The sequence below is a fragment of the Chlorocebus sabaeus genome, chromosome 18 (genome assembly GCF_047675955.1).
Source record: "Chlorocebus sabaeus isolate Y175 chromosome 18, mChlSab1.0.hap1, whole genome shotgun sequence".
Lineage (NCBI taxonomy): Eukaryota > Metazoa > Chordata > Mammalia > Primates > Cercopithecidae > Chlorocebus > Chlorocebus sabaeus.
Window position 1 is genome coordinate 23,766,894 of NC_132921.1, and position 21,421 is coordinate 23,788,314.

General features: G+C 35.4%; 1 protein-coding gene across 2 annotated transcripts in view; it reads right to left on the bottom strand.

Moving 5' to 3' along the window:
* WDR7 (WD repeat domain 7) overlaps positions 1 to 21,421 on the bottom strand; it is a 389,155-nt gene that overhangs the window by 332,718 nt on the left and 35,016 nt on the right. For both annotated transcript variants that reach the window (XM_008013992.3, XM_008013990.3), the window contains exons 6-12: positions 20,347 to 20,423; positions 19,406 to 19,525; positions 14,738 to 14,883; positions 14,021 to 14,123; positions 11,077 to 11,218; positions 10,642 to 10,890; positions 9,399 to 9,619 (exon numbers count right to left, since the gene is read on the bottom strand). In XM_008013992.3, the coding sequence (XP_008012183.1) occupies positions 9,399 to 9,619; positions 10,642 to 10,890; positions 11,077 to 11,218; positions 14,021 to 14,123; positions 14,738 to 14,883; positions 19,406 to 19,525; positions 20,347 to 20,423 (1,058 nt within the window). The remainder of the gene's footprint in view (positions 1 to 9,398; positions 9,620 to 10,641; positions 10,891 to 11,076; positions 11,219 to 14,020; positions 14,124 to 14,737; positions 14,884 to 19,405; positions 19,526 to 20,346; positions 20,424 to 21,421) is intronic.

Genomic DNA, 21,421 nt, shown 5'->3' on the forward strand with positions numbered 1-21,421 from the left:
TTCTCACTGGCCTGACCAATCAATGGTCCCATTATTTCAAGCTCCATATGCCTACAGCAGAGTGTGCTCTCCAACTCTTTTAGAAAGTCTTCGCCAATGACTAAGAAAAACCATTGATAATGACTTCAAAAAGAGAACCACCATACAAAAGTCAACTTTGTTGTTTGTTCTTTTTTTCTAAGATGTTGTCATCCATTTTCATTTCATGTTACCAGCTTGTCAAATCTTTTTTTAGACAAATAACGTGAACATTTCCCCTCTCAGTACAGTCCCATATTTTATTATCTTGACTTTTTTTTTCCTTACCTAAGTAGGATGAAATAAAGTGTCCTACTGCAGCTAGACTGCAGCATGTACAAAACCATCACTCTAATCTCTTGGTCATTATTTTCTTTTTGTTGCTGTTTTTGAGATGGAGTCTCACTCTATCACCAGGCTGGAGTGCAGTGGTATGATCTTGGCTCACTGCAACCTCCACTTCCTGGGTTCAAGGGATTCTCCTGCCTCAGCCTCCCCAGTAGCTGGGACTACAGGCATGTGCCACCACATCCAGCTAATTTTTTTGGATTTGGTAGAGACGGGGTTTCACTATGTTGGCCAGGATGGTCTCGATCTCTTGACCTCGTGATCCGCCAGCCTCAGCTTCCCAAAGTGCTGGGATTACAGGTGTGAGCCACCATACCTGGCCAGTCATTATTTTCAATGTAATGTACATATGTCCAATTCTGGCCAGGATCTGCCTAAATTCAAGTACTATCCAACATCCATCAGATACTAGTCAGGAAAATTTATCAATTGTTCCAGACTCCTCCACATAACACGCTCTTAGCATTCTAACAGCATCTGCAAACAGAGGTTGTTAATGTATCATTTATGATTTCATAAATATCCACAAAACTAACATATTCACATATCATATATATTGACCTTCCTTAAAGTTCCAAAATCACCTAAAGTAGACTTCCTAAGTGCCCTTTCTATGTACTCCCTGAGGGCTTTGAAAAACCCCTTTTCATAAGATTTATTATACTCCATTATAATTGTTGTTTGCTGCTCTGGCTCCCTCATTAGACTAAATACTACAAAAAAAAGATATCTTATCCATATCTCTGGTTCTAGAAAGTGCCTGAAATATGGCAGATACTCAGATATTTGCTCAATGAATGTCTAATCAAAAATATGTTGCACCGAACTGAACACTACACTTGAAAGGTAATTTGTTTCTTCCTAGCAATTTTTGCCATTTAAAAGTAAATTTAGAGGGCAGTGCACGGTGGCTCACACCTATAATCCTAGCACTTTAAAAGGCCGAGATAGGAGGATCACTTGAGGCCAGGAGTTCAATACCAGCCTGGGCAACATAGCAAGACCTCATCTCTAAAAAACAAAAATTAAATTTAAAAAAAATTAAATGTAGTCATTTTGAAATTGTCCCATGATTGTGCTACTCAAGAAAAATTAGTTGTGGTGTAATACTCTCTCTCCAGTCCAAAATAAAAAGTCAATTTAATCAGCTACTTCATTTACCAGGTTTAGCATCAAATCACTTCTGACCATTATTAAAAGTAAATTTCATGCCTAATCAGCAATATGATTTAAGATTTTAAGGAACCTTTCCAAAACATAAGAATTTCTAATTTTTTAAAATGTTTGGCATGATATCAGCACAGTCAGCTAAGGTTGCAGTCTTTCTCGTTACTCTTAAAGGGGACTCTCACTGCCAGTCCCTTAGCACCGAGTTTTCTGGCCTCCTACATGAGAGACAGGTGTATGATATTAAATTGGAGTTTTCCCATTAAAATAACAAAAATTACTTGTGCCAACCTAATATCTGAATGTATACATAACAGTCATAGCATGACAGGGTCTCACTCTGTCACCTAGGCTGGAGTGTAGTGGCGCAATCATGGCTCGCTGCAGCCTTGAACTCCAGGGCTCAAGCGATCCTCTCACCTCAGCCTCCCAAGTAGCTAGAACTATATGCCCATGTCACCAAACCCAGGTTTTTTTTGTTTTTTTTTTGTTTTGTTTTTTGGTAGAGACAGGGTTTCACCATGTTGCCCAGGCTGGTCTTGAATTCCTGGCATCAAGTGATCCTCCCAGCCTGGCCTCTCACAGTGTTGAAATTACAGGTGTAAGCTGCCATGCTCAGCCTCAATTTTTTATCTTAAACACAATAGTATAGAATAGTAGTAAAAATTTGGAAAACATAAAATTATCAAGAATATAAAACCAGCCGGGCGAGGTGGCTCACGCCTGTAATCCCAGCACTTTGGGAGGCCGAGGCGGGCGGATCATGAGGTCAGGAGATCGAGACCATCCTGGCTAACACGGTGAAACCCCATCTCTACTAAAAATACAAAAAATTGGCCAGGCATGGTGGCGGGCGCCTGCAGTCCCAGCTTCTCGGGAGGCTGAGGCAGGAGAATGGCGTGAACCAGGAAGGTGGAGCTTGCAGTGAGCCGAGATCGTGCCACTGCACTCCAGCCTGGGCGACAGAGCAAGACTCCGTCTCAAGAATCTAAAACCTATCAGAATGCACAACTAATATAGTATTGGTACATTAATACATTTGTGCTTTTAAAATGAGAGTGAGAGCTATACTTACATATACTCTACATACAGCTGCTTTCAAGACTAGAAAATTAGCAAGGCTTGAAAGATTATGAACAGGATGATGAAGGATTACGGTAGTACAATGGTGACTGTACAAACCTATTCCTCATCATTTGAAGAGCAATTTGACAATACCTACTCAAAAGCCTTTAAAAATTAATATGCCCTTTTTCATAGCAACTCCAAGTATAAGAACTTATCCTAAGAAATCATTCTAGAGCTACAAAAATATTTAGCTGTACTAATTATCACTCTCACTGTTGATAACAGGCAAAAAAAAAAAAAAAACTTTTAAGCAACATTCTAAAATGTCCAATAAAAATGAATTACAGAATATCATTTAAAATGATGCTGTGGGAATATTCTTAGTAACAAACATGACCATCTTTAGAAAATATCACTATTTTCCATAACTATTATTTAATTTTTAAAAATAAAATTAATATCAAAAAGATGGTGCCAAATACATAAAAATATATGACAATGTTCTCAAAATCTAAGAGAATTAAGTGTTAAAGGAAAAAGGAATGACACAGAACGTTATGTACATTACATTTTAAGAAAATAATGTTAGTTCTGCTTCCTGCTTTTGCTTAGTTTGTATTAACAAAGTTTGCTCTGCTTGACTTCAGATATTAAACTATGGGTATACACATTGCTTTTTAAATGCAATATTCAAGTTAAATTAGTAACAAAAATCTAGAATCAAAAACGTAAGATAAGAGCAAATTCAGGCAAAAGCTTTCAGTACTTTGTCAGGATCACAGTATGATATATTAAAAAGAATATCTAATTTATTAATTGCTCTTACTGACTGTGAACGTTAGCCACACTGGTACACATACACTCATGTGTTCTAGTCATATTATCATACCTGTTTCTAGGAGCCAGGAATCTGAAACTCGTTTTAATACTGTCAATTGAAGGCGCAAACACTAAGGTTCAGGTTAGATGCCTCCCATTCCTGTTCTCACAAATCCATGCTGCCCCCTTCTGGGTATTTTTGGAGATTATGTGACCAAAAGTTTAATAAGGTAAATTAAACAAAAAGAATTCATTTTTTAACTAATATATTACAGAACTTAGCCTACAGGCTTACATGTAGAAACATACTACTGGTACTACACAGTTTATTTTTAGGCATTTTCCAAAACTTCTGTTCTAAATAATTCTAACAACAGAAAGACAGCTCTGAGAATTTAGTCATCAATGCAAACGAGGAAAATAGCAAATATTATAAATAGTTATAATACTAAAAGTAAATAAAACATGACATTTTAAGAAGTTTCCCTACTCCTTTCTCTCACTCTCAAAAGTAAACCAGGCACTAGCTTGGCACCAGGCACTGAATTGGGCACTAGCTTTCCCTTTGGTTTTAATATTTTTACTACCTATACATGTATCCAAAAACATGCAGTATAGATTTGTGTTTTTAAAATGTAAATAAATGGTATCACACTGTATTACACACACAAAGTTCCATACCACAAACTGTACTTCTAAATCCAGCTACCTGCCACAATTGAAAATCAACTAAGAAAATATGGATAGTGTCGTGTAAAATATCACCACAATTCAAAAAGTTGGAAATATTCTACTGAGTCATTAGTGTTATTTTTTAATTTCTGAATTTTCACTGCTGTCAATCATATCTATCTAGTTTATTAAGTATAATGTTTTATAAAGTACTCTTGATATTTTAAAATAATTTTCTTCCCTTAGTATTTTTTCCAAAGTCTAGTTTCTTTCTCTAAGAGTAACCTATGTGGAAATAAAAGAAAAATTCCTGGGTCTTGGACAGTAGACTCCTTAATGCTAAAATCTATAATAGAAGGAGAACGATAAGTAACAGGGAAAGGTAAAATAAACTGGGAGGGAGGTGGAAGGGAAGATGTCAGATCATCTCATCTGTTAACTACATAATTCTAATGATGGAGCCTTGGAGGAAGTTTTCTGCTGCATCACTCCAAAGGCATTACAAATATCTGCCTTCCCTTTCACCAGCTCTCTTCAGATTCCCCAGGCAACTGGTACACTCTTGGCCTCCCCTATCCTAGACTTCAGATTTTGCTAATTCACCCAAGTCTACCTCTCACAGCTACTCAGATCTGAAAATCATTATATCTCTAACCACGCTGTGTTGCGTAAATTTTGTAGTTGTCAGAATAAAATTAAGCTAATATTCTATAGTTCTGAAGCATTAAAACATTGTAATACAGAAAATATCTGAAGGATTAATAAGATGTTGCACTCAAGGTTAAGGGAACCAAAAAGCTGGAGAACAGGAGAGAAAGGGAGACTTGCACTTCCTTAGTAATTTTTATACCTTTTGCATTTTACACTACATGCATAACTATCTATTTATGAAATATTTTTAAGGTACGATAGTAAACAGTCCAAGTACAGATGAAAATTTAATAGCCCAGTTTAAATTTTAGCTGTTTTCAAAAAAATGTTTCCAATACATCTCCTATATCTAATATTTGAAGTGGCAATATAATTTAATAATAACATAAAGGCTCCACTTTAAATTTGAATCCTATTAAAATTAGTAAGAACTGTCACATCTGAATAGCAATAAATTATGAGAAAACCACTCATTTAAAAGCAATAAACATAACTTGGAAAGATAAACAAAAATGGTATAGGACTTTATATCTGTCTTATAATTTTTATACTGCGAACAGCTTTATTTCAAACAAATGATATAGTAGTTTGTTTTATCAAGAAACTGAACCTTTACATTATATACTTTAAAAAAATAGAAATGGCAAATAACCTATTATTAGAAACCTCAAAACCACAGATTCCAACACCTCTCAAAAAGTCAATTATGTAGTTAGTCAAACCTCTCAGGTCTTTTCAAGTAGTTTACCAAAGCTCCTTGTTTCTCTGGGTACCTATAATATGCCTCTGCCATCATTCACCAAAACATTTATGATTTATAGTCCGCCTGTACCAGGCTTAAATACTTGCCTTATCCTCCTTCTAAAATGTAAGTTTATATTTCTTGGAACATTTAAACACATTACTTCCTCAACTGTTCTCAATAACCCTTCAGAACAACACAATCCTGAATTATTTCAATGTTTTATATCTTAAAGGGTACCTTCAGATTTTTTAATTTTCTTACATTTTAATTCTTTAAAATAATCCATTCAGATAAAACCTAAATATCAGTTAACCAGACTATTCAATGAATCAATACTGAATTTCAAAGATCTTTTCCTAAATGAACTTTTGCTCTTTTAAGAAACAATATTGGCCAGGCGCAGTGGTTCATGCCTGCAATCCCAGCACTTTGAGAGGCTGAGGTGGGCAGATCACGAGGTTGAGAGATCGAGACCATCCTGGCCAACATGGTGAAACCCCATCTCTACGAAAAATACAAAAATTAGCTGGGCATTGTGGCACATGCCTGTAGCCCCAGCTACACGGGAGCCTGAGGCAGGAGAATCGCTTGAACCCGGGAGATGGAGGTTGCGGTGAGCCGAGATCGTGCCACTGCACTCCAGCCTGGTAACAGAGCAAGGCTCCATCTCAAAAAAGAAAAAAAAAAAAAGAAAGAAAATGAAAAATAAACAATATCTTTAAAAAATGAAAAACAAAAATCCTTTAACACAAAATAAAAGGAAAAATCTATTCAATTTAGGTACTCTACATAATACCATATTTAGGCAATATTTGTCATCATCGAATATGCCAATTTTTTTGAGTAATTAAAAGTCCCACTAACAAAAGAATAGAAAAATAGTTCATTAAAAATAAAGCATACAAAACCACTTAAGTCTGGCACTAAATTAATGGTAATCTATAGTAGGAATTTGGAAAGACTTTTAGATAAAAAGATATTTTAAAAATCTCAAAAATGAAGGAGTAGGGAAAGAAAGGATGACAAACACCTAGACAGCAGAAAAGTAAGTACATGTTATTTGTCTAATGACATGTTTGTGGAGTTGGGAAAGGAAGTCTGGAGTCTGTCTTCAGAGCTCATCTCCAACTTCCAGCTGCAGCATCTGTTCTACCTAGCAGATAGTTTTTCATTTTTTGTTTACTAGCTACCTAAGTTAGGAGACAAATAATGAATTATTTTGTTGAGTACTTTTTCTTAACAACTTTGTACATTTTAGGAAACATGAAATGTGACTATAAAGTAAGAAAGGAGAAATCATCAGCCTTGTACATTCTTATTCACAGTTAAAGCAATTTTTACACACAACTGACATTTCTCGGTTTTAGAATATCTTTCCTGAATAAATAATTACAAGAAGTCAAAACTCAGCTTCTATCTGAATTTACCTAAGATAAAACCCAAAACTATTCTAATAAACAAAACAGATGACAAACTTTTCAGCATTTATCTCTAATCATTACTTTTGGTAAATATTTATAATCTTTCAACTATAAATAGCTGATCAACTATTTCAACTACTATTGCCCAATCAAAACTTTTAAACAAAAATGAAAATACATTCTGCTAAAAAGAACAGGACACTGGGTCAATTTATGAGAGGGACTATTCAAGCATTAGAATCAGTATATGATGTAGCAAACTCTAATCTCAGCCACACATTTTCTAAACATTTAGCAAACATCAAACTCTTTGCTTTTTACTAAGCAGTTAGGTCCTTTGATCTTTAAACATACTTGCCGATGTGCATAAAACCACCTAACCAGCTAACTGAACAGGTTATTAACTAGCTAGTCATTATTTATTTGTTAAATTACCACATAGCTAAAAGCAAGTATCTTTGTCAGTATTTTTGAATAAGAATTTTAAAATTTCTTTTTTCTTTTTAAAATTTCAATTTTTTAAAATTTAACTTTCATTTTAAATTCAGGGGTGCATGCACAGGTTTGTTACATAGGTAAATTTGTGTCATGGGGGTCTGTTGCACAGATTACTGCATCACGCGAGTACTAAGCCCAGTACCCATTAGTTATTTTTCCCAATCCTCGCCATCCTCCCGCCCAAGAAAATTTCTATTGTTAAGCATGTAATAACTAAATTACAAATTGCAAATACATTATTTTTCAAGAACTAGATTTCCCTGTCCAGATCACTTTTCCTCATATTCTCCAGGCCAACTACCGCTTTTGGCTTGCCCAAGTCTAGTAGGGAGCCCTGTCTCCATTTAGTTGCATAGATGTCTATTAGTATTTTATTTACTACATTTTATTTTTAAATACAAATAGTCAAAAGCATTACATTATATTAAATATCCACTTGAAATTTTTTAAAAGAAATTTATTTAAAAAACACAAGGGAATATATAAGTTAAAAAATGTATAATTAACATTCAAACAGAGAACATGACCCTGTGTAAACCATTCCAAACTTTTAGTCACATTTGTAATTTAAAGAAAAACTATATCTTATTCTATCTAATATTCCATTATTTTAAATATTTTATTCTCTCACACACACACAAAATCAATCAAAACAGAAATGGTTGTTCTAAACTGGTATAGAATTATCTAAATAATCCATTTTTGCATTGAAAAATTAGATATTTCACCAAATGTGCATTCAGAGAAGAAAACTGTCATGTTTCACCATAGGACATAACTACTAAAAAATGAAGTTTAGGAGAGGGGTTTTAACAATACCTTAATTTATTAATGTAATTACAATAATATCTATTTCACCAAAATAGGATATAAAATTGGTTAAATAAATACATGGCAATTTTTCACAGTAAATAAGAAATTAACAACCTAATTGGAAGAAAGGAATAAAAAAGAAGAGAACAATTAAGGAGGTAAATTTGCAAAGCTGCCAGGAAAAATAATGAGAAACATTGGTACTAGGATTTCTCACAAAGCCACCAATATCAGATCAAACAAAATCTAGCACTGGCAGAACATGGTTGATAAAATAAATTATCAGGAAGATTAATAAGCAAGCAGAAAGGCCAAGAAAAATTTTGCATGTTTGGAAATGAGACATCTTGTAGATACTGCAGCAGACACACCAGTTAAGACTGTTTTCAATTTCAGTAATAGCAGAGCTGATGACAGTGAATGAATTATGATAAGCACGACATGTCTACAAGACGATGTGTCTATATGTGCACACAAATGTGTGAGTGTTGGGAGATAGTGATGATGCACACAAAGATGACTAATCACATGAATAAGTCCCACGATTAATAAACAGTAAAAAGAAGTACTGTTATCAGTCCTAAGCCTTCCTAAAATCTCATATGTCTATTTATATGACATCATGGCCTAACTTAAAATGCATCACTAAGAAAGCAATCTGGTTCCACAAAGTTATGATGAAATTTTCCAAAATCATAATCAATAACTGTCAGGCTTTGTCTCCCTTGTTACAACAATTTTTTATTTAAATAAACTCTATCGATAAGTATTTTGCCTTGACCAACATATACATTCATTGTCTTTGCTCAGATGGACCCAAAAATAATGAGATTGTACAATGTCTTCAGACATACTTAAATTCTTTTAAAACATAAAATTGAAACTTCATTTAACACACATTTTTTCAACTGCTGCTATGTTTCAGAAAGAAGCCAGACCATTTTGAAGCTAGTAACAGGAAAAAACACTATGTCCATCTTCTGTTTCTATGTGCCCCAATAGTTAATGACTGTAACTTTGCCTAAATGTTACTATTATTTTAGTTTTAAAATTGAAATGGTTTTCTTAATTCTCTTGTCACACTTCCTTTAAGTTAGTCTAGATTCCATTTACACTCCTGATAGTAATGTAACTTGGCTCTACCATAGTGAAACATTCTTTTATATAAATCAACTTACACTACAGTTTTCAGGTGGAACTAGAAGTTGAGTAATCTCACCACCATGAACACAGAAGATGTGTTTCATTTCTCCAGAAAATATGTCCCAAATTATGACCGAAAAATCCACACCTCCAGATATCAGGTATCTTTGATCATACCGAGCTGAGACCTGATGAGGATATAGCAAACATGTGACTTTGTTCCGATGACCACGGAGTGTTCTGTGAGGTGGCCAACCTGTGAATGAGGGTTTGGATTTAAAACGGGAAAATTAAAGGCCTACCAAGTTTCAGTAAGTAAAAGTAAACATGAATGTTTAGAATAGCTATAAATTATATCACAGCAAAGGCTTCCAATTTTATCTTCTAAAACCCTAATTCGGTATCCACTAGCCATGTGAGACTACTGAGCACTTGAAATTGGGGTAATCCAGATTTCTATGTGCTGTGAATTTAAACTAGTCATGAGATTTTGAAGTGTTGATATAAAAAATGTAAAATATTTCATCAACAACCTTCATATTGATTAGAAGTTAACATGAAAATAGTTTTTACTACATTGGGTTATATAAAATATAGTCAATTTCACCTGTTTCATTTTATTTTTTAACATAGGTATTAGGAAATTACAGGTATGGTTATATATATGGTTGACATTAGATTTCCACTGGCTGTTAGGAGGCAAAGGCAGATCACTTGAGGTCAGGAGTTCGAGACCAGCCGGGCCAACATAGTGAAACTCTGTCCCTACAAAAAATACAAAAATTAGCTGGGTGTGGCGGCACATGCCTGTAATCCCAGCTACTTGGGAGGCTGTGCAGGAGAACTGCTTGAACTTAGGAGGCTGCAGTAAGCCGATATCATGCCACTGCACTCTGGTCTGGGCAACACAGTGAGACTCTTCCTTGGAAAAACAAAAAAAAAGAGTTCTACTGGATGGTACTGTTATAGAGGATTTTCAGAATTAATGATAATATAGTAATTATTTAGTAATCCATAGAGATAACTAAGAGATGAAACTATTAACATATATCAAAGAGATAAAACTGGATACTTTATTTATAGTCATTACATAGTATTAATTCCAATAACAGTCAATGAATATTGTATCTATGCATTAAACTCTACCAACTACATAGCACCCCAGCAACTAACTACACTGATTCATTGTATTTATTTAAAAACAAAGAATAGAGACATTTTCACTATCAGGGTAAGAGCTGTCAAAACACTTTAGACATAGAGAGTGCTTTGGTATACCTCTTCTGAGCATGTGTTCCCCTTGCAACAGCTGCACTATGGCCGTCTGTGTGGCAGGTACAATAACTATGCTTCCATCTTCACGGCCACAAACAAGTCTTCCATGTGCTGGTATGTACACACTTGCAGTTACTTTAAGAGGTTCATTGCTATTGGGAATCACACTCAGCTGATCTATAATTCCAGCAGGACAAGGATTCAGTTTATCAAATGCCTCTTGCAAACTAACAGAAGTTGTCATGGCCAGCCCTGTAGAGGTTTGGTTTTGTATAAAAGAAAAACATTTGTGCATGTTGAAAAAATTTAAAACATTAAAATAATGTTGATTGATCCAGTAATCAAAGAAAATGACATATGCACATTATGAATGTGTTATTCAGTAGTATGTAACATATTAAATTAATTAAGAAATTGTCATACAGGATTTACTATTACCTTCTTCACTTTCCTGTTTATCAGCTGTGTCTGATATGTTCCAAATATTCAACCTTCCAGAAGAATCACCTTGAATTAATAGTTTATGGAAATATTCTCTGCATCCATAGAAGAACCGAGTAACAGGAGGACAAATTAGCAACTGCCAAAAAAAGTATTTGAATATTTTTAGCTGTATTTTTAATCAAAATATTTCACACATTAATGCTTTTCAAACAAAGGCGTTAGGTAATTTGTCCCAGTAGCCAAGTTGAAAAAGTGTATATAGCATGATTATTCAACAATATTTTAAAGTATTTCTATAGCATTAACATACATGTCAACTAATATTCTAATCTAGTATAACATACACATTGAATGAAACAAAAACAGTATTTATAGCCTTTGTCTAAAATTAGTATTTATGCTACATTTCTCCACTTTATAACAACTCATGTTTAGCCACAATAATGCAATGTAAGTGCCTATTACTAATTAACACAGAGCTATGTTTTCTTTACCAAAAAGAAAAGTCTTCACTTAAGAGGTCAAGATGAGAGAACTCACTAATCCTAGCTTTTTTTGCCCACTCCTGATTAATCATTAAGAATAGCAACAAAATCAGGGCACAGTGGCTCATGCTTGTAATCCCAACAATGAGAGGGAAGATCGCTTGAGGCCAGGAGTCAGAGACCGGCTCTGGGCAACAAAGCAAAATCCTGTCTCTACAGAAAAAAAAAAAAAAAATTTGCCCAGTGTGGTGGCACAGGCTCATAGCTCCAGGTATTCAGGAGGCTGTAATGGGAGCATCACTTGAGCCCAGGAGTTTGAAGCTACAGTGTACTATCATTTCGCTACTGCACTCCAGCCCCGATGACAGAGCAAGACCTTGCCTAAAAAACACAAAATGTAGGCTGGCCACAGTGGCTCACACCTGTATTCCCAGCACTTTGGGAGGCCGCGGTGGGCAGATCACTTGAAGCCAAAAGTTCAAGACCAGCCTGGCCAACATGGTGAAACCCTGTCTCTATTAAAAATACAAAAATTAGCTGGCAGTGGTGGTGTGAGCCTGTAATCCCAGCTACTCTGGAGGCTGAGGCAGGAGAACCACTTGAACCCAGGAAGCAGAGGTTGCAGTGAGCCGAGATCGCATCACTGCACTCCAGCCTGAGAGAAAAAGGGCAACTCCATCTAAAAAAAAAAAAAAAACTGAACAAAAACTAACAAAACTGAACTATCAAGCTTGCGCAATTAGAGGACGCCATTGTTAAAATTAGTATATTTTTCAACTAACAGAGTATCATTTTTTACTTGCTCATATTTTCATAATCAATTTGAAACTAGTCTATGTTAGCTACCAACTACCAGGAACAAAATCCATTCATTAGGGTCTTATGTGTACTTTTATTTTCAGCTTAAGATTTTGTGCCTTCAATGAAGTACTATCTGAAAATACTAAATATCATGGTGGACTTCTACTAAAATTCAGAGGATTACTTCACAAATACTGGAAAATTAAAGAACAGAATCTTAGCCTGAAAATCAATAATAAATTTGACTTCAATTTTGACAATTATAGTTAACAGTCTAATTACTGTATTCAAATACTGGTTATCAAATACAGTAATTAACAGCTAAAAGCATTAGCCAATGGAAACTAAACATATTAAGCATAACCAATTGTTTGACTTACTGAATTTTTTTTTGCTTTTGAGACAGGGTCTCACCATGTTTCTCAGGCCAGAGTACTGCGGCATGATCACAGCTCACTGCAGCCTCCACCTCCCAGGCCCAGGGATCCTCCCACTTCAGCCTCCCAAGCAACTGGGACTACAGGCATGTACCACCACACCATGCTACTTTTTTTCTTTTCCTTTTTTTTTTTTTAGAGATAGAGTCTTACTATGTTGCCCTGACTGAAATTTTTAATTGATAAACTATATATTTAAAAAGGAAAAATTGCTACAGCAGGTGTAATAACCGATATTCTACATTTCAACACACCACAAAATATATGTATTTAATTTAAAATGTATTAGGGAGTTGATATTTAAAGAAAATTATATATTTTTTTTGTTTTATTTTGCTTATGTATTTTTTTATATAAGTCATTATTCCTTAGGTTAATTGGAAGTGACTAGGTTGAAGAGCAGTAAGTAGAAGTTTGAGTAAAGAACAGGCTATAGATGATCTTAATTGTACATAGATGCATAAATTCTATATATTCAAAATATTCATGGAAAGAACAATTCCCTTCCCCTAGCCATCCTGTCATACAAATGTGAGACGTAATGTTCAGAATGATAAAGCCATGGAAACCTAGAACATCAATTAAAAAAAAAAAACCTCTGCTTTCAAAGCCAAAGCTTCCTCCTTACTGCTCAATATAGAATTGAAAACCCAGTATTAACTGCTGTTACTTCAACATTAAGTGGACATTAAGCACATTTTCAGAAATCACAATAAACTTTTCTTTTTATAGAGAAAAAATGTTTTATTCTTCATTTCTCATTTCTAATGATCTAAACTGCTACATGATTTGGTGGAGGCACTGCAATGCCTTGTTCAACTAAGGAACTATTATTACTCAGTATTAGTACATAACTATATGTGCTCTTCTAAAATTATATCTGTCACTATGTTTATAACTGCATGACAGTATGTAAAATAATTTACACCATCAATATGAACTTCATCAAAAAGTCAATTTCAATATGCAATTAGCATAAGATCACTTGTACTCTTAGAAAAACGAACGTTACTTCATAGGCATAGTATGTATTTTTAAACAAGCAGATTTTGAAATGTCCTTATAACTAACTGATCATCTCAAAATGTCTTACATCTAACACAGTGCTTTGAATTATATCAAATTTTTTAAACCTGTCAAAAGACAACAATAAATACAGTTGTAAAAGTTTTTCAATGTAACTTTCAATTATAAATGATACCTCAAGAATTTTACCTCTTTATCTTTTCGATCCAAGAGGCTATGTTGTACAGGAGGAATCAAATTTTCAACTGCTTTCCCCACATCACTGCGGAATGAATCACTGGCTGGAAGGCAACTAAAAATGGACAAAATGCAATATTCAATTAAAATACTGACATTAAATATTTTATAATTCCATATGACAAGATTTTTTGGTATGGGACAAAAAGGTGCTTTTTAAATGACAGTTAATTTAGTGCAGGCATTAAATTAAATAATTAAAGTTATAAAAATATTTTCCTTCGAGATGGGTGGATCACGAGCTCAGGAGATCGAGACCATCCTGGCTAACACGGTGAAACCCCCTCTCTACTAAAAAATACAAAAAACTAGCCAGGCGAGGTGGTGAGCACCTGTAGTCCCAGCTACTCGGGAGGCTGAGGCAGGAGAATGGCGTAAACCCAGGAGGTGGAGCTTGCAGTGAGCTGAGATCCGGCCACTGCACTCCAGCCTGGGCGACAGAGTGAGACTCTGTCTCAAAAAAAAAAAAAAAAAATTGTCCTTCAACTAAAAATCCAACTAATTTTTGAGCTTAGAAGTTAAATTGGAATTAAAAATAGAACTTAAGAAGTTCTGAAGTGTTTTATCAAAGCTAAATATTTATACTATTACATTTTCTTAAGTTCAGGTTGTACCCTAAATTCTGAATCTTTTACTTTTGATGAGTCCTAATTTATTACTTACTCATACCTGGCAGGTAGTTTGTAAATATAACTTTGCCCATTTTCTGTCCAAATGATGACTTTATCTGCTGAGACAAAGTCCCCTCCAGTCCATGTCTGTCCATTTTCACTAGGACCTGAACACAACAAGGAATAGTCTCCAGCATCGAACACCTGCAAGGAAGAAAGAAATTTACAATCTACTCCATGATACTATAATAAGTAAGATCCAGTGACATTTCAAGTTTAAAAAAAAAAATAGCCTGGAAATACATTTAGAAAACTCAGTTTGCTGCATCAGATAAAGACAGTTTGTCGTTAAGCCCTGGGAAAGGTCACCTTCAATAGGGAAAACACAACTAGGCCCCTAGTTATGGGTAAGCTCCCTGTGGACAGGGAACGAACTGTGACAAGTGGAACAAGGGCGCTCTCCCTACAGGAACAGTTATCCTCAGACTTTCTATCTAGAGAAAGTATTCCATTAAAAAATTGCAGATAATAGGGAATCAACCTCAAACATGCAGGCTTGGGTCCCGTTTTACTTCTATGTCTAGGAACAGCATTTCTCTTTTTTTTTTTTTTTTTGAGACAAGGTCTTGCTCTGCCACCCAGGCCAAAGTGCAGTGGCATAATGAGAGCTCACTGCAACCTCAAACTCCTGGGTTCAAGTGATTCTCCCACCTCAGCCTCTCGAATAGCTGGAACTACAAGAGCATGTCACCATTCCTTGCTAACTTTTTTATTTTTTATTTCTTGTAGAGACAGGGTCTCACCATGTTGCCCAGGCTGGTCTCAAACTCCTGGGCTCAAGCGATCCTCCCACCTTGGCCTCCCAAAGTGCTGGGATTATAGGCATGAGCCACCTTGCCTGGCCCAGTAACAACATTTCTAACAATAAACTCTGGCATGAGAATAACTCATTATTATAAGGGAATTACTTTGTTTTACATTATTTCATCAACGTTCTAAAATACTGTAGTTAATAGGCTCAATTTTACTGTGTAATAATTTTCACATATAAAATTCAAAGCCCTATAATTTCACCTGCAATAAAGGTTACTAACCTTATAGGGCTTTACATTTGCAAGGCACTCACTGCAAAGTTTACAAAGTACCTTTACAATTATTATCTCAAATGCCCTGAGAATCATCGCAGGTGTTACTATTCCAGTTTACAGATAAGAAATGGACACAAATAAGGATTTGATCAATTGCTCAAAGTCATGTGACCAGTAAGTGATAGCGTTAGAACTAAAAGCTCTGCTCGTACAATTTCTAGCAGAATTATTCTTTCTATCACTGTCAATATTTAAAAAAAGTACATTAAATGTTAGAAAATGTTCTCAGGAGGAATGAGTAATTCCTCATTCCTCAATAGCTCAGAGGTTTTATTTTACTTTTCTTTAAAGAAAACAATGAAGTTGCTTGTGTGGAGCCTTGAAGTTAGAACACATCCTAGCTGCATTTACCATGATTTCTTACAGTATTTATCAGCGTGTAACATCAGCACTACAATTATAGCCAAGAAAACTCCCAGAATAATGAAGGGAAACCAGTCTTCCAGCCCTATTATCTGTTAAAGCAAATCATAAAACTATAAAAGTTAAAACAATACAGTATTAATTCATGAATGGGCAGACAAATCCAGAAGACTGAAAACAGATTCCAATAACATAGGAATATAGTACATTATCAAGGGACAACAGATGAATGAATTATTCAACAAATGGCATCAGGAACTGGGAGGCGGTCCATCTGGAATAAAAATAAAACTGGATCTACATCTCACAATCTATACAAAATAAATTCCAGATTAAAGATTCAAAAGTATGTAAGACAAAACCATATAGGGCTGGCACGGTGGCTCATGCCTATAATCCCAGCACTTTGGGAGGCCAAGGCAAGCTGATCACTTGATGCCAGGAATTCAAGACCAGCCTGGCCAACATGGTGAAACCCCTCTCTACTAGAAATACAAAAATTGGTCAGGTGTGGTGGTGCATGCCTGTGATCCCAGCTATTTGGGAGGCTGAGGCAGGAGAATCCCTTGAACCTGGGAGGCAGAGGTTACAGTGAGCCGAGATTGCACCATTACACTCCAGCCTGGGCAATAGCAAGACCTCTCAAAACAAACAGACCAAAAAAAAAATTAAAAATAAAACCATACAAAAATTAGGGGAAAATGAAAGATTTTATTTTAATCTCAGCTTATGGTAAGCCCAATTGTAAACTTCTTCATGATAATAAGTATCTTAAAAAGCCATTTTGGTGGGTTGTAGTACTATCTCAGTATTGTCTTACTATAATGGTTAGTGAAGTTAAGCAACTTTCCATACATTTACTGGCCATCTGGCTTTCATCTTTTGTAAAATATTTTTGTACAATTTCCTGCTGAGTTTTCTGTAGTTTTCTTCTCGATTTGCAGGAGTTGCTTTTTTATAAATACTAGACAATTCTTCATCATTTATGTATATTGTAATTATCTTCTCTGACGACGTGGCATCTCTGATGCCATTTGTTGAATAATTCATTCGTCTGTTGTCTCTTGATAATGTACTATATTCCTACATTATTGGAATCTGTTTTCAGTCTTCTGGATTTGTCTGCCCATTCATGAATTAATACTGTATTGTTTTAACTTTTATAGTTTTATGATTTGCTTTAACAGATAATAGGGCTGGAGGACTGGTTTCCCTTCATTATTCTATTATTTTATTAAAATAAAATCTTTCATTTTCCCCTAATTTTTGTATGGTTTTATTTTTAATTTTTTTTTTTGTCTGTTTGTCAAAGAAAAGCTGTTCTCACGTAATTATAAAATGTTTATAATGGACACAAATGAAACTGGTACTAGATACTCTATCTGGAAGGGAAAAGGAAGTTCCAGCAGGGGAAGAGAGACATTTTTCACTGTGTCCTCTTGCCCTTTTTTTCTCCCCCCAAGACAGAGTCTTGCTCTGTCACCCAGGCTGGAGTGCAGTGCCACAATCCCGGCTCACTGCAACCTCCGCCTCCCAGGCTCAAGCAATTCTCCTGCCTCAGCCTCCCGAGTAGCTGGGATTACAGGTGTGCGTCACCATGCACTGTTAATTGTTTTTTGTATTTTTAGTAGAGATGGGGTTTCACCATGTTGGCCAGGCTGGTCTCAAACTCCTGACCTCATGATCTGCCTAACTCAGGCCTCCCGAAGTGCTGGGATTACAGGTGTGAGCCACCATGCCCAGCCTGTTTTTTAATTACTATTTGCATGTGTTTTAAATTTTAAGACAAAGGAAGAAACCCATAAAACCTACTCTAAGCAAGCAGCGGCTAGCTTTTCCTAATTATATTCTAATATAGTAAGTGACAACGACAAGGTTAAGATGCTGCTTCCCTAGTCATTCCTTTCACTATATGGCCCATCCCCTCGTGTTCAAAGCTCAGGAAACCAGCCCATTGCAGGTTCGAATTGTGAGACAGTATAGCATAGTAGTAATGAGAGCAGCTGCTGCAGTCAGATACCTGATTATAACTCAGCAACTCCGCTACCATTTATATAATCTTTGTCAAGTTATTCGTCCCCTCACTGTCTCAGTTGCCTCATCTGCAAAATGGGGAAAGTAACACGTCCTCCTGTGGTAAGCAGCCTCTAACAGGGCCCCAGTGATCCCAAACCCTGGTATTCACACCCATGGGTAATCCTCCTCCCTGAGTGTAGGCTGCATTTTGTGACTGTTTTTAAAGAACAAAATGTAGCCAGGCATGGTGGCTCATGCCTATAATCCCAGCAGTTTGTGGAGCTCAGGCAGGAGGATTGCCTGAGTCCAGGAGTTCAAGACCAGCCTGGGCAATAGGGTGAGAGCCCATCTCTACAAATAAATTCTAAAATTAGCCAGGCTTGGTAATGTGTGCCTTTAGTCCTAGCTACTCAGGAGGCTGATGTGGGAGGATCCTTTGAGGCCAGGAGTTCAAGGCTGTAACGAGCTACGATTGTGCCATTGCATTCCAGACTGGGCTACAGAATGAGACCACATCTCTTTAAAAAAACAAAAAACAAAAACAAGAACCTGGGTGATAAAACATGTTTGTTGTTTTAAACTAATAACTTTGGGAATGATTTGTTATTCAGAATTAAATAGCTAATCCACCTAAGCTCAGAGAGTTGTAAGGACTAAAAGAAATAATACATGGCAAGCTTTGAAAAAAGTGTTAGTCACAGAGCAAGTGTCCAAAACATGCTATTTTTCTATTATGGAAATATTAAAGTCTGGCAATGTGGAAGTAATATACCTCTTCCATCATTAGCTCTGAAGTGATATGAGAAGACTTTCCAACTACAAGAAGCCAGGGAAAAGATTGACTATTAGCTTTAATAACACCCTACAAAGAAACGTCCAACCTGTAGAAAACTCCCTACCACTGCTTATGCTGTACTGATAAGAGAGTGACTAAAACAGTAGCAAAAAGGAGAAATAAAGACCAATGAAATACCGTCTCTAACTGAATCATTCCATAAACACAAACAAAAAAAGACAACTATATATAGCCAAGTCCCAACTTCTCAAAATGTGATATCAAAAGCAGACATGAATTCTAAAATGGCTAAAATAGGCTTGCACCAAGTACTTCTTTAGGGTTCTTTGGAAATCTTGGAAATCTGATAAACCAATGTCTTGAAGGATAAAAATACAACTTCTTATTTATATAATTATCTTACCCTCCAATATTTGGAACACACAACCAAAAGTGACCTTTGTGTAAATGCACAAAAAGAGATGCTTTGGCAATTCTGACAATAAATTGGTTTGGATTCCTCCTCAAATATTGGCTCAGTATCCTAAAAAGAGAAAGATTTGTAAAACTTTAGGAATAGCTTGATTGTCAATTAAAATTACCACTCAACGATAAAGGCAACAAAATGAAATAAAGGCATCGCTTCATATGTTCATCATTTTGGCCCCTCAGGTAAGCGCCAAGGCAGTAAAAAGCAGCAAAGATCCACCTTAAAAGGAGCTAGGCACAAATACTGTTGCTACAAAATCCCCTGAGATTTCAATTCTGATGAGACTCAGAGTATCATCGCTCTAGTAATGACAGATGATAAAGTCTTCCTTAATCCTAATTTTTGCAGCTATATGTGCTTTTAAAAAAATCTAATCAATTCCTCTATCTTCTCCTGAATTCCACGCCTAAAAATTCCCTAGCTGAAGAGAGTAGCATCAAAATTGTCAGACTTGATCTTTCTCATTGATAAAAAAAGAACAACGAATTCAAGCCCAAAGAACTGAAATAGATGATAAAAATGGCTTTGTATATTTTTTGTGGTGATTTGCTTTATTTTTTTTTCCCTTTGAGTCAATTTAAATAGAAGCAGTTGAGGAGAAGCCCACCTCTTTTATGTTTCACGTCATCTTATCCTGTGCAATATGTTTCTCTATTTTATATCCATGATAGAGCAGATGTTACCATTAAAAGTGAATAAAAAATTCACTCCCATGGCATACTAGGGAATCTTTCATACTCTGCCTATAAGAAAATTATCAAAAAATAATAGCTTTTTCCTTCCCCCTTAAAAAAAATGGAAGGAGCATATCATTACTAAAATGTTGAACTACAGAGAATAAAAACAGAGAAATCACCCCGTTTCCTTTTTCTCACCTGCATGTCACTTATTTCCGAGGTAACGATCCAGACCTTCAGGATGCCAGTCACTGAGAGTGCTACCACCGTGTCCTCTAAGATGAGAAGGGACAAAAAGGCAGCCCAGGTTACGAACATAACACGCTTTCTTTCTACATATTAAGATGTTTTGCTTGAATGAAATTAAACAATAGCATGTTTTACAATTAGCAGAAAAACACAATTCTCTATTTCATGAAACAGAAACCGGGTTTTGAAACACCAGTTAATAAAGATGACCAACAACTTAAAATTCAAGGAAATTATTTCTAGCTAGTTGAATTTTTTATTTCTAATCAAGAAGTTTTTAATAATTTCAAATGTTCTTGATTACTATATTAACAACGAACTTTTACACTTTGAAATTCACAACTTTTAATGCTTTATCATGGATGAGCTCAGGCACTTTATTTCTTCAAGGCACTAATTTCTCCCCCTTTTCCACATCCCTTGCCACCTTCCAGATATTTCATTGCACATTACATCTTCCACAGAGTGTGATCCAGAGAAAAATATGATATAAAATCTAAGTTCCTAAGCTTCGGGTAAGGGACCAGTGACAGCACCAGGGTCACGTACAAGAATTTTGAGAGGATGAGCATTGGAAAGCAGTCAATGTGGGCTCCAGAGTGAGGGAGAGGAATGTTAAAAGCAAAATCACATTTTTCTTCACTAATTAACCAATGAACTTTAGATAACAAACTATCTTAAATTCAATTTTCTTATCTGGAATCAAATATAAATGAATAACAACAGTACCTATTCTAATGGGTTGTTATAAAAATTAGGACACGCCAAGGGAAAACATTCAGCACATACTAAATTCTCAATAAAGTTGAGTTATTACTGTTATTTAAAAAATTGTTATCTTTAAATAAAAACCTTATCAATATCACATAGTTCTCTAGGCACTGTAAGGCATTGGAATGAATTCATTGAAGTTACATTCTATTCTGTTCAGACTACAGTATATACATATCCAGAAGGAGTATAAAAATTTTAAATATGCAAACTGCTTGGTCACAAACATAGATCTTTTTTAAATAAAGGATTC